This window comes from Drosophila montana, unplaced genomic scaffold (assembly GCF_035044405.1).
Source record: "Drosophila montana isolate Dmon_TW-CO22-7 unplaced genomic scaffold, ASM3504440v1 contig_3123_1, whole genome shotgun sequence".
Taxonomy (NCBI): Eukaryota; Metazoa; Arthropoda; class Insecta; order Diptera; family Drosophilidae; genus Drosophila; species Drosophila montana.
The window spans coordinates 487644-501597 of NW_026998002.1; the positions used below are offsets into that span (position 1 = coordinate 487644).

At 42.2% G+C, this 13954-nt stretch overlaps 1 protein-coding gene across 1 annotated transcript; it reads left to right on the forward strand.

The window, feature by feature from the left end:
• Positions 1-126: 126 nt before the first annotated feature.
• On the forward strand, positions 127-12371 carry wg (wingless). The gene is made up of 5 exons (XM_064685845.1): positions 127-907; positions 2825-3087; positions 7948-8249; positions 10207-10655; positions 10776-12371. Exons 1-5 carry the CDS (start codon positions 807-809, stop codon positions 11080-11082), a joined length of 1422 nt encoding a protein of 473 aa, XP_064541915.1. The 5' UTR covers positions 127-806; the 3' UTR covers positions 11083-12371.
• The last annotated feature ends 1583 nt before the right edge of the window (positions 12372-13954 follow it).

A 13954-nucleotide genomic window follows, 5' to 3' on the forward strand; every position in this document is an offset into this window, starting at 1 on the left:
CGACGACGTCGGCGACGTCGGCAACGGCGACTGCGACTGTCATGTCGAGGCTCGAGCCTTTCGAGTCTCTGGTTGGTTGTCTTCGATCTGTTTGTTGGCTGTGACTCTCGTCCGTCAGTCGCTCATTCGCCTCTCGTATTCGCTGTCGTCAACACACGCGCACGCAACGGCAACGGCAGCTGAACAGGTTTCAAAAAAAATCTATTTGTCGAGTCGAGAGACTCGATCGGTCCAGGTAAAAGAACGCGCCGTGTGTTTCAGTCAAGCGTTGGCACTGAACCGGGTAACAATCTTTCACTCCTCCGCTCCGGCACCGACTCTACGTACAAAATACTTACGTCGCGTCCACTCTCCCAACAGTGTAGAGCAAATGGAAAGTGCTTAGAGTTCGAGTTCATCTTCATTCATAAAACTGTTTCAAGTTTTTTACATGTGAAACAAACACAAACAACACAAGTGCCGAGCCGTGTGATCAAGCTATAATATAATATAGCAAATCGATAAGCTAAATTAATACGATGCACAACAAATCCAAATCAATATCAGTGCGTATGCTAATGATGATTATGCCTCATTTATAGTGCGCTAATTGAACGTGAAATTGCCATAAAAAAATAGCCAGGCCAAATGCCAAATGCCAAACTAAACAAACCCAGCAATTGACAAGCGAATCTAAGAATATAATCAAAAATCAAAATAGCAAATAAAATAAAACTGACTAACTGGTCAGCTCTAGTATACCCAACCGTATCAACAATAATATTTGTGTGAGAAAAAAATAAAAAACAAAATCAAAAAACTTTATCATGGATTTAAGTTATATATTTATCGTCTGCCTGCTGGCGCTATGCAGCGCCGACGCCGAAAGCAAACAGAAGTCGGGCAGAGGCCGAGGCTCCATGTGGTGGTAAGTAGCATCATGAAAATCCAAGGGAGACACACACATTTGACATTGAAAACGGGCAGCGAGCAGCTGATGTGATGCGCCCACGCAACATTTGCATAAATCAACAAAATTCCGCGGGGGGACAAACAGTTCAGGCAATTAGCGAGCGCCCGAGAAGAACAAGCGCAAACAGGCGACGGCCCAGCGCCGAGCGATGCGAGAGCCAAAGCCAAAGCCAAAGCCAAAAGTCACAGCCAAACAAAAGCAACAGCCAACTTTTGTGGCACAGGCACGCGCCAGCCGCTGCAACTGTTGAGAGAGCCACGAAAATTAACGCAACAGCTGAAACAAAATTTTCCCAGGCAAAAGCCAAAAGATGCCAAAAGGTCTTGGCTTTAATGTGACCAAATCTGTGGCTGTGCTTGTGCAGCACGCACAATGCGGAAGCCACAAAATGCAGCAGCAGCAGCAACTTTTTGTCTGATGAAAGCAATTAAAAATTCTAAGCGCGCATTCAACTTTTACCCCAAGGGGAAACGCGGTGGTATGTGCCAGTGTGTGTGCGTGTGCGTGTGTGTGGATGACACAGTTAATGTTGGCCAAGACATGATCAAAGTGTGCTAAGAATACGTTTTGTCTGCTGCGACGACAAATGCAACTGCTGCTGCAGCTGCGCTGCCCAAATCAAGTTCGTTGCCTAAGTCTTTTGATTTGCGCATAAAATTTGGCCCGAGTTCGATTCGAGTTCAAAGCACACACAAATGCGTGCCGTAATAACTTTTTATAACGGCATAAATTTCGCTATAAAGAACCGAAAGCAAACAAACAAAAAATTGTATAAAATGCTGCCTGTTTTTTTCTTTCGTGTTTTTTCCTGCTGTGTTTTTTCTGCTGCTGCGGCGATCGCATAAATCTTTTGCCATTGATTTTAATCCGCCTGGGAATCGCATCGATTGCGCTCTGCCGTCGCCTGTCGTTCCTTTTGTTTTAATCGAGTGTTTTTTGTTACACTTTCGTTTTGTTGTTCAGCATTACGCAATTGTTTAAAGGCAGCAACAAATAAATAAATATAAATAAAAAAAAACAGAAAACAATGCACGCAAAAATATTAACTTTCCCACCGCAATCAACGGCCAATTGAATTGGCAATTAATTTGCATACGCGCCGCTGTCAATAAACATTTGCTTATATTTATTTATTGTTGCTAAACACAGAGCACAACAACAACAACAACAACAACAACTTGTAACGAGAGCAACAACTGTAGCGAGAAATATGCTAAAGTATATACTATAACAGCTCGCTATATTCGTATCTATTATAAATGAAAACATTTTTCTGGGCAAGGCCGTTTGACAGAAATAAAGAAAATAAAAGATGACAGCAAATGGAAGCGAGTGCCGACAAGTGTCATCAAATATTTGTCAGTGTATGGGGTTGTGCTTGTGTGTGTGTGTGTGTTTGTGTGTGCTGCATGCATGAGTAACGCCGGCAATTGACGTGCTCAACAAAAAGGAAAAGCCGCAAGTGAAAAACCAAGAACAACAACAACAACAACACACACACAAACAACTCAACTCAAGTCAAGTGGAAATAAACATAATGCCAAAAAAGAAAAACAAAAATAACAGAAAAACCAAAAACAAAAACAAATACAAATAGAAATATAATGAAAATGTTGATCCGTCTTTGCGGCCTTTTCGTTGTGCCCTGTGCGTGCGTGTCCAGCTGCTCGAGATTTTCCCCCTGCCCCTGTCCCTGTGCCTGTCCCCGCCCCGCCCCGCGTACCACTTGTAATTAGGCGCAAAAACCAAGTCAAGCATTAAATAGTCTTGACACGCCCCCACGCCTCTCTCTCTCACTCGCCCTCTCTCCGTGTGTGTTAGCTCTATTAATTTGTGCCGTTTACCTTCTCTTCTCTGCCTCCCCCCGAACAGGGGCATCGCCAAGGTCGGCGAACCCAACAACATTTCACCCATCAGCACGGGCATCATGTACATGGATCCCGCCATACACTCGACGCTGCGCCGCAAGCAGCGACGCCTGGTCCGCGACAATCCCGGCGTGCTCGGCGCCCTGGTCAAGGGCGCCAACATGGCCATCAGCGAGTGCCAGCACCAGTTCCGCAATCGTCGCTGGAACTGCTCGACGCGCAACTTTCTGCGCGGCAAGAATCTGTTTGGCAAAATCGTCGATCGAGGTGAGTACAAAAAGAGTTTATATGTTTTCAAATTATATATATATACATATGGCAAGATCTGTGAAAAATATAGAAAATCGTAGCTATAAAACATTATATCCCTCTTTGGTCATTTGCATTGGGTTCAGCATATACAAACTGAGAAATTATTAGAGAACACAACCAAATAATATTTATATTAATTCAGTTTGAGCTCTGTAATATTATTTAAATCTATTTGTGAATAGTAAATGTTATTTAATATATACATTTTGTATTATAGCTATTTAAAAATCTTTTAAATGGCTAATTTTGCAAAATCTTAAAATTAATTTATATATAAACAAAAAAGGCGTTCATATTAAGAAAGCAAATCACAAAATTTAAAAGAGATACTTTATTTACATTTTAAAATATTTTTTGATATAACAATAATGGTTGTCCCATTGGTAAAAGAAACTATCGACTATCCTGACCTGCGGATTTCTTGATATAGTAGGACATAAAAATATCGATAAAATTGTATTAATATATAGAAAACCCCATTCAAAAACATTTATTTATAAAGGCCTGTTCCTTTGATTTTCTTACCTGCTGATTCCTTGATATAATATTCATATAATTAAAAAAAATGTTTCATTTTCCGATATTGATATACCAAAAAAATCGAAATAATTGTATTGATATACATATATAGAAGCCATATTAATAACATCATACTCGCCATTATGAATGACTGTTCCATTAGCAAAGAACAAAGAAAAAGTTATATACTTCGCTTACCTGCCGATTCCTTGATATTATTTACACATAAATACATATATCAATTCTGTCTGAACTCTCCATCATAATTAGCCAGCTGTGATATTTCATAGCATTTAATCAGCTTGGAATCTGTCGCCCATTGACTGGGCCAGATCTGGGCTACCCCTCGTGAAATATGATATGTGATCTGTCCGCCCCCCTACCCCTGCCCCTCCGCGGCGACATAGAATTTGTTGTCAACGCCCCTGAGCGCTGCAACTGGCAATTGCACAAATTGATTTGGTTTCAGTTTTTGTACTTTACTTTACTTTTGGGCACTCGCTGATGTCTTGTTGTGGTTCTTATTTATGTTGTTGAATGTCATGTGTGTGTGGGTTGCATGTTTGTTGTTGCTGTAATACGATCGGGCACTTGCCGCAACATTGTTGGAGACTGTGCCACATGTTGGGCCACTTTCGCTGTCGCGCGGAACAATGGAATCGCCTTGTTGCGCTTGTCTGCGGCTGCACTTGCTCCACTTGCGTTTCAGCATGTTTATGCTAATTGCCGCAGGTTGGCAGCACCAGAGAGACCTGAGCCAGCTCTGGTCTCTGGTCTCTCGCATTCAAATCAATCAAAAGTGCTTGTTTGTTCGCCCGCTGCGACAGTTGCCGAGGAGTAGTTTTTAGTTCCATGTCCCAAGCGACCATCTGAGCAGCACGGGCAACACTTTTTCAGCGCTCCCCGTCGTCGTCCGTCTGGGATCGTTCCCGTGCCCATTCCCGCTGCTCGCTGCCCGTTCCCGCTGCCCGCTGCCTGTTGTCAACAATAATTTTCATATAAATGTAAACAGGCAGCAGAACCCGCGGCTCTTCTTGTGAATTGCTTTTGGCAAAAACTTCTGACCTGCCGTTTTATTAGCTACTGTCTGTGCTACCTGGCACACATTACGATACGATACGATATATTCCCATAGAGTTCGCCCTACCTCCACCTCCTCCTCTAGGTGGGCGTGTGCTGTGCGTCGCGTGCGTCTGCGCCGAGACCTTTCACTCGTCGCCAGCTGACTTTTATAGTCCGGCTCTTGACCTTATCAACATCCTTTTTATGAGTTGCACTCTCTTGACATTTTATGGATTGTCGAATTGTTGGATTGTTGGATTATTGGACTGGTGACAGCTTTTTATCGCAGCACTTTCATCGCACAACCTTTTCCTTTTTTGGTCTTATATACATTTAATGTGCCCTTGGCCCTAATTAACACCTAGGCCATTAACACTTGGGGTTGCACCGCACAGTGGCTCTCAAACTGTGCGTTAATACCCTGGAGACAGCAGGGATCACCCTGTCAGGTCCAGCCAGCGGGGCACTTTATTTGTATTTGTATTTGTATTTATATTTTTTGTGTGTTGTCTGAAAATGAAGTCAACTGAGGGCGAAGACAACTCAACTCAACTCAACTCAGTTCAGCTCAGCTCAGCTCGACCCAACTAACTTGTTTTCTAATTGGTGACACCTTGTCAATTTGGCACGCCACACGCTTTAACAGGCCGACTCGATTAGTTGCCTAGGGTATTATGTGCTCTTGAGCTGATTTTTTTCTTCTCTCTGTTGCCTTCTTCTTTTTTGCGCATTCTAATCATGAAGGATGACGAATGGCAGCCACCCCAAGCTGCTGCCAGTGGCTGCCTGTGGCTTTTATATCAATGTCTAAACTATTCCGGGAACACAGAGACACAGACACAGGCATGGTCCTTTGAGAGGCATCCTTGCTAAGCAGCTTAGCTGAACTGTTGAGCTACCTGAACAGGGGCAAGACGCAGAAGCTGCTCTCAATTTCATCAGCCCGCTTGCCACGCCCAGCAGCAGCGGAAATCCGTTTAGCAATTAACCAAAAAAAAAAAAAAACGAAGGAGTTTAAAGAAGTCCTGAGCGTTTTAGAGAGGGGGGATCGGCAGCGAGAGGGGCACAACTCAAAGCTACTCGGATTACATGCATAAACATTTTGTGGGCGTTGTCCGCACACACACACACACACACGCACACACATTTGTTTGCTTTGGCAAATTAAAGAGTACCTGCGCCACACCCATTATCCAATGTGAATGAGTCGAATGGGCCGCATGAGTCTCTCATGAGCCACTCATTTCTTTCACCGCTTAATTGCTCAATGTTCGCCGTTTTATTGTCTTTTGTTCAGCGTTCTTTCTGCGAAACATTTGCCAAGCTATTTACACGGCGTAAAAAACAGTCCAAGAAATACCCACAAAAGGGAACACCACACACACACACACACACACAATATGCAGCACTTGCCACGCAATGTAACGCGAATTCTTGCTAAGCTAATCACCAAAAGTCAGAGTCAATGTGTTGTTGTTGCTTTTGTTGTTGTTGTTGTTGTTGATGACGACGTTTGCGCATGCGCCGGCCGCCTTCTCTTATCAAAGATTAAACATCGCACATATTTACCTTTTACGTGAAATTATTTAAAGAAAACAAAACCAGAAATGAAAATGAAACCAAGCAACACACACACACGCACGCACACACACATTTACACACAGACTAGAAACAAACAAACATTAACCGGGAATTGAACGAAATAAAATAAAAATTTGTGCCACAATTCCGGGAAATCGGGAATTCAAAGCGGCAATTTCGGGCGGAAGTTGAGAGCTCATTGCTCATAGCTGACACTCTCCATCGTCACCTGCCCGACAGTCAATCACAGTGGCATCAATCATCAGTCACATAGTCGTCAGTCTAGCCCAGACATCAAGTCAAGCCATGCAGACCTGAATCGTATCTATGAAGTAGAACTAGAATGAGAGAGTATATGATTAGAACAGATATCACCAGATCGATATATGTATAAGCTATATTATACTTAAAATAAGCTTTAATTTGAGTTTTATTCACTCTAAGGAAGGGGCTAAATATCATTGGATATAGTTGAGCTCAATAAAAAGGTCTTGCGAGCTTTTTCGAGTTAATATAATGGGTAATAGTTGGGCTTTAACAAAGTCCACTGCTGCTAATTTATTATTGGTAATTGGGTAATAGACTAAAATATACTTCATTCTCTGCCAGATATGAAAAATGAGCCCGAAATGTTATATGGCAATATAGGCTCTCTAAAGTAGGTCAAAGAAACTCTATTCGAATATCTAATTAATACTTAATGACGAATATTTTGCTATTCGTTTTATAAGTCTTTTTTGAGATTATTTAATATTAATTTCTAATTTAAATTGGCTTTGTTCAAACTATAAATATTTTATAAAAAACTGTTCGAATTTGGCAAATATTGTTAAAATTTAATATTTTAGGCAATTATTGTTGTTAATATATCTACTAGGGATTTTTCGCACTCTCAGAGAAGCATCCAAAGTTATAGTAACAACAATTGCAACAATTTCATTTGAGCTCTTTAAAAAAATATGTCATGTAATTCTCCTGGGAATACCAGAGAGTTGTGTACTCATATAATATATGAGTACAGGGCTACCTGACTGCGCTCATGTGTCATACATACGTACATATAGAGGGGCACACATAAATTCATGTATCTGTAGCTCTTGAGTTGTAGCGCAGGCACTTGAAAAATTATCTGCAACATGTAAATTCAATTTTCATTGTTCTTTATCTGTGATGGTCGCTCGAGCGGGCGAAACGGAGGCAGTTACTAAAAATAAAAATAAAAAAAAAGTCAAAAAATATGAAGAAATATATCTGTATATGAAAATAAAGTAAAGTTTTCTACAAGGGCCACTCGAGGAGTGGACGACTGCCGGTTGGCTGGTTGGGCTGTTGGCTTGTAGATGGGGCAAAGTGTTAAGTTGGAATTTATTGTTGAGCGTTTAATCTGTGTCAGTTTTGTGCGTCAGTTTGCAGCAGGCGGCACTCCGGTGCGGTGATAACTTGAAGTGTCATAATTGACCAGACTTTGGAAGACAAGTGCCATTATTCATAGGAAGGAATTTAACTGTTGCCCACGTCGCGATCACTTGAACAAGATTGAGATCTTGTCTTGTCTTGGGGGGTCGTGTCCAAGTGGAACACCCAGAAGGCAAACAAACAGCTCCAAGCTACACAAACAGTTGCTCATATTCCCCCCCTCTCTCTCTCTTACAGGCTGCCGTGAGACGGGCTTCATCTATGCCATCACCAGCGCGGCTGTGACCCATTCGATAGCCAGAGCCTGCAGCGAGGGCACCATCGAGTCCTGCACCTGCGACTACAGCCACCAGACGCGCTCACCGCAGGCCAATCACCAGGCTGGCAGCGTGGCCGGCGTCCGGGATTGGGAGTGGGGCGGCTGCTCCGACAACATTGGCTTCGGCTTCAAGTTCTCGCGCGAGTTCGTGGACACCGGCGAGCGCGGACGCAATCTGCGCGAAAAGATGAATCTGCACAACAACGAGGCGGGCCGTGCGGTAAGTAAACCAATCCTGTTATCGACTCCAATCGAATCAAGCGATCCTCCATTATATTTCTAATGCCTGTCGCGAGGCATCGCTTTGGTTGGCTCACAATTTACGACTTGCCTAATAAAAATCAACGAGTACTTTGCCGATTTCCGCCCCAATTGGCGACTCCGCTTGCTCTCCTCCCTCCTAGCTGCAGTCTGCTGTCCAGCGAGCGGGGAGCTTCAACAGCAGCCAGACCGGGATCGGGTACCGGGTACGGGGACTGTCTCTCAAGCACTCGTTTGCGCGCATGTAGCTCGTATATTAAAATCGTTGACAGCTTCCAGCTCCGTAGGAGAGCTACAAGAAGTAGTCCGCAGCTGCCGCAAGCAATTGCACAGTGGATGAAATTACTCATCAGATGATCATTTATCAATCAAGAGAGCTTTCCTAGCTAGATAAATAGATTTGATTTTACGGAGAAACTCTCCAAATCGCAGAGCAAACATTAGTTTCGATAAAGCTTTAGGCGTGTAATCGATTTATCGATCAGCTTAGGCACCTTCCAAGTTAATAATCTATTTTCAACTTTACTTATTTTCATCTATTTTCAACTTTACTTATTGGGAAACTAATAAGCTATCGATCATTGCTTATATCGATTTATTTTATTGGACATTTCAATGTTGAATAGGACCTACCGATTACATCCGATTTGCTGATATTCGTCAATCAGCCAACCTTCGACTGCCTCATTAGTCCACTAATTATTATCGATAACAATAACAATCGATTTACTTATCGATAGCTTATTTTATTTATTTATTTATTTATTTATTTATTAGTGGTCGACAAAACGAGTGTCTTCCTAATTATTCAATACATTATATTTACAATTATGAAATTTAGATGCTAAAAGCCTAGATAGAGAACACAAATTTCTAATAGCATCACCGACCGATGGAGGTGTTTTATTTGCCAGTCCGGCCAGCTGTACCCCTTTTCAAAGCTAATTTTGTCAGTGACGCTATTAGAGCCTACATCTAAGAAGAAGGGTGTAAGTAGGAAAAGTGCTCTTAAGAAAAATTAAAAATAATCTTAATTTGCTATATTATTTAAGAATATATCATAAATAGGAGAAAAGAAAGTAAAAATATTGTTAATAAAGTAAAGAACTGTATTATAAAGCTTCATCAATTTTTCCCTTCTCAATTCAGATCAACCTTAACTTATCGATAAATATATCGATATCGATTAACATTTCCTAACTCTCTGCCAAAATATTTAAATAACTTCCTCAACGAATTTAATTGTCCCTTTTCAAATCAGATCAACCTGAATTAAAGTGTCCCTTTTCAAATCAACTTTAACTTATCGATAAGTATATCGATATCGATTAAAATTTCCCAACTCCCTGCCAAAGTATTTAATTAATTTGCTCAATGACCACTGTACCGCTGAGCTATTGCCAGCTCCTCCTGTGCCGCCCAGTTGCTAGCTCCTCGCGGGGGCATAGAAAGTAGCACACTGAGCTCCAGAGCTACCAAAGCTCTAGTCTCAGTCCTGCGCTGGAGAGCCAAGATCTTTGGGGGCCACCATCTGTGTTATTATTTTATTACTTGTTATGGGCTACATCGATGATGATGATGATCATGTGCTGTGCTGTGCGCCTTGCTGGCTGCCAGGGCCCCCCAACTGCGTTGATTTCTTACTTTTGGTCAGGCCAATTACAAAAACAACTTCAGCAGCAGCAACAGCAGCAGCAGCAATAACATGCAACATGCGCACACAGCAAGTTGCAACAACATTTATTGATTTTTAATAACTGCAACAACGTGGCAGGCGGGCCGCCAATCGAAGCGAGCAAAAAACGGCAAAATAATTAAGTGAAAAAGATATTGGAGGCGCAGCAGCAGCAGCCTAATAAAGTCATACTAATGAATACCTCTCTCCCCCCTCTCCACTCTTCTCTCCACACTTGCAGCACGTTCAAGCGGAGATGCGTCAGGAGTGCAAATGCCACGGCATGTCCGGCTCGTGTACGGTAAAAACCTGCTGGATGCGTCTGGCCAATTTCCGTGTCATAGGCGACAATCTGAAGGCGCGCTTCGATGGCGCCACACGCGTCCAGGTCAGCAACAGTCTGCGGCAGAGCAGCAATGCCGTCGCCGTCGTCAGCCCCAATGCGGCGGGCTCCAATGGCGTTGTGGGTGGCGTCTCCGGCGGCGGCGGCAACGGGCTGCCAGCCTCGGTCAACGGCTACGACGACGAGGAGCGCATGCTCAACGACCACATGCCCGAGCTGCTGCTGGACAACAGCCATCCGAATAGCAAACAGCATCATCCCAATATGCCATCGCCCAACAGTCTGCCGGTGGCGGGCGCCAGAGCACGCGGACATGGACGCGGTCGCCAGGGTCGCAAACACAACAGGTAAGCAGCTGGCAATGCTCGAGCCAATTTTAACTAAAAGCAATTAGTCAAATATCAGTTAAATAAATTTATTATCTCAGCATAAACTAACCCAAGTTCTTTGTGTTATCTTCTTTGCAGATATCACTTCCAGCTGAATCCGCACAATCCGGAACACAAGCCGCCAGGTCCGAAGGACATTGTCTATTTGGAGCCCTCGCCCAGTTTCTGTGAGAAGAACCTAAGGCAGGGCATTTTGGGCACACACGGACGTCAGTGCAACGACACCTCGCTGGGCGTCGATGGTTGTGATCTGATGTGCTGTGGGCGTGGCTATCGGACGCAAGAGGTCGTCGTTGTCGAGCGCTGCGCCTGCACCTTCCACTGGTGCTGCGAGGTCAAGTGCAAGCTCTGTCGAACCAAGAAGATCATACACACGTGTCTGTAAGGGCCAACCCAATCCCGCCCCAAACTAGCCTGTCCCCAACCCCCCTCCCCTCCACCTTCCACTTTGTGTTATGTATTGTCTACGCTTAGCCTTTGTTATTAGAAGTTAAGAGCCTAGACTAAAGCCTAGTTAAAGTCCACGACCCGCCCTAATTCTTAGCTTACATAACAGCCTACTCTGACTTTTTAGCAGTATTACATACAATTACATATATATATCTATATCTATATATATATTTATATATATAGCAAGGATACGAGTTCATAGACACGACAAGAGAAAAGTGCACAACTTCGTTTTGCCCAGTTTTTAGTTCTATAAGCAATACGCAACCCTGGCAGCAAATTTTTTTTTGTAAATTACGTTTGCTGTTTTGTAGGCCCCGATATGAGTATATAGTATGTACATAAGTTAAGTCGTAGCTTAGACTTAGTTTTAACAATTTTAAAAGCGCGTTTAAGCCCCCCTTCCCCCTGCCCCCTTCCCTGACCTCTACCATTTCCGTTCCAACGAAAAAATTTTACGAAATCATTGAAAACAAGACTGAAATTCAATTGCGCGCAGCTGAAACTATCCCTCTCTCTCTCTATCTCTAACTCTCTCTTTGTATGTCTGTCACTCTCTAACAGCAACGATAATAACTGAAATCATTAGTGATTACTGTTGTTGTTTAGTTTAACAGCGACGTTGACGCTGGCAGCGCTGCTTGCATTCCGCTTTGCCCAGCTGCAAAACGCATGTTAAGCATACGCCGTGTGTACTCTACGTAACCAGGGCATGGGAAACGTTCATCGGAACGGAACCAGTTCGGCACTTGAACCGTGAACCAGCTCGAAACGTTTCTGCATGCCAGCGTATTTCATAAATATTGTGTACATAAATAAGTGTATTTAGTTTAATGAGTGTGTGTTTTTAGGTTAAGTTTTCGCTTGTAAGTAATTACAAAAAATGTACGCTAGATGGCGCCACACAAACAATTATTTTATTCTGTTATTTCTCCATGGAATTTATGAAATTTGCACAAAAGAAATTATATAATTTAACTATTTTTTGTACAACTGCCGCTACGAAATTACATATATCTATTATATATGTATGTTGCCCTTTCGGTTGTGCGTTCTAGGTATTACTAATAATTAATTAATTGGTAATTTAATAATTAACTAGCCGACTAATTCAAGTATTTTTAATTAATTTATATTAGCGCATAGACTACATACAATATTGTAAAGTATTAAAAAGATAAAGAGAAAAACAACAACAAATTGCAGCAAATGCAAGACACAAATCAATAAAACAACAAAACAACAAACAACAAAAATGAACAAAAATTTATACAACAACAATGTGGCATTTATTTTGTTGAGCAATTATTTGGTTCAAGTGTGCGGCAATTAGCCTGGGCTTGTGAGGAGTGCTGGGGGAGGGGGAGGCCGGAGGAGGCTGGGGGCTGGGGGCAACAAGGTGCATTGTCGCTTGGGTCAGGGCTGTGCGAGGTATTTCAATATTTGATTTAAGCAGCTCGGTGGCAGTTTCCCAAGCGCATTTTTTCTCTTGCTGCCTGTCAGCCTGGGCAGCAGCAACAACAACAACAACTGCAACAACAACAACAGAAACAACAACAAGTAACGAGCGAGCAACGACAGTTGCATCTTTTGTATAACGTCGGCGTCTCTTCTGCTGCTGCTGTTGCCCCTGACAATGCGAACGACAATTCCGCGCTGTCAGCGGCCAGCGCCGAACGGCTTTCAACTTTCAGCGACAATCAGCAGGTGGAGGAGGAGCAGCAGGAGCAGGAGACGGAGCCGGCAGATCTTGGACATGCAATTGCCGGGGCAACTATGCAACTGACAGCGACAGATCTAGACGAGGCGGCTGGAATCGGTATCGGAATCGGGGTACGATCTGGCCAGGCCTCAGCCCGTTCAGCCCGTTTACTCTCTGTTGCTGATGCTGGCTCGGCTTACATTGATCCTGATTCCAGCTACTGATCTGCCAGCCTCGAGTCGTATGTGCGCAAAAAGTGATCGTGCTACATGTGTCCACCTCAGTTGACAGTTTTGTTTCGCTCTTTGATACGCTGCTGCAATTCCCAATCATTAAACGGGTGGGAAACATAGTATATAAAAAACACAACCCGAAAACAAAACCAAAAACATCCGGAATGCAATCCTGTTGTGAGGAAGTCCACAAAGATTTCTGATTAGCGGCAACTGTTCGAATATCTTGACATTTTCAGCTATTTTTTAATTTGAATAACCTGAAAAATAACAAAATAAAGTTAATTAAATCAATTAAATTGTAAGTTCTTAAAGTATGAATAAATTACCCATTTTTTTTGGTTTGTTGAAAGGCAGCATAAAATAAATCAAATCAGTTACACAGATATATTGGATTAGATATTCTATAGTTTAAAAGCAAACTACATCATTTCTTGGCACCAAAATTGAGTAACAATAATCTTCGATATAACACCGAAAATGTAATCAATATTTTATCAAGTGATTAGTTTTAAGTTTGGCCAATTTTTCAACAAAAAAAAAAACATCGCATTAAAAATATAATTTAATTTATTTCTGGAGTTGAAATTGATACGTTTTATAAAAAGATAAAGCAGAGCATTTTTTATAGATAATTGCAGCAACCGCCAAAAATCCGAAACTATTTTGAAGGAGATTCTGTATAACATGTACATGATGGAATACTTTAATTTTCTATCGAAAAGAAGTCTAGAAAATTAATATAACACTTGCAAAACATTTTTAACGGAAACGCTCGAGCTTACGATTGGGTATTGTCTTACTTAACCAAAAAATTACTACAGATAATGTCAAATATTTGTACTTATATTATATGTCTTTATATAACAAGT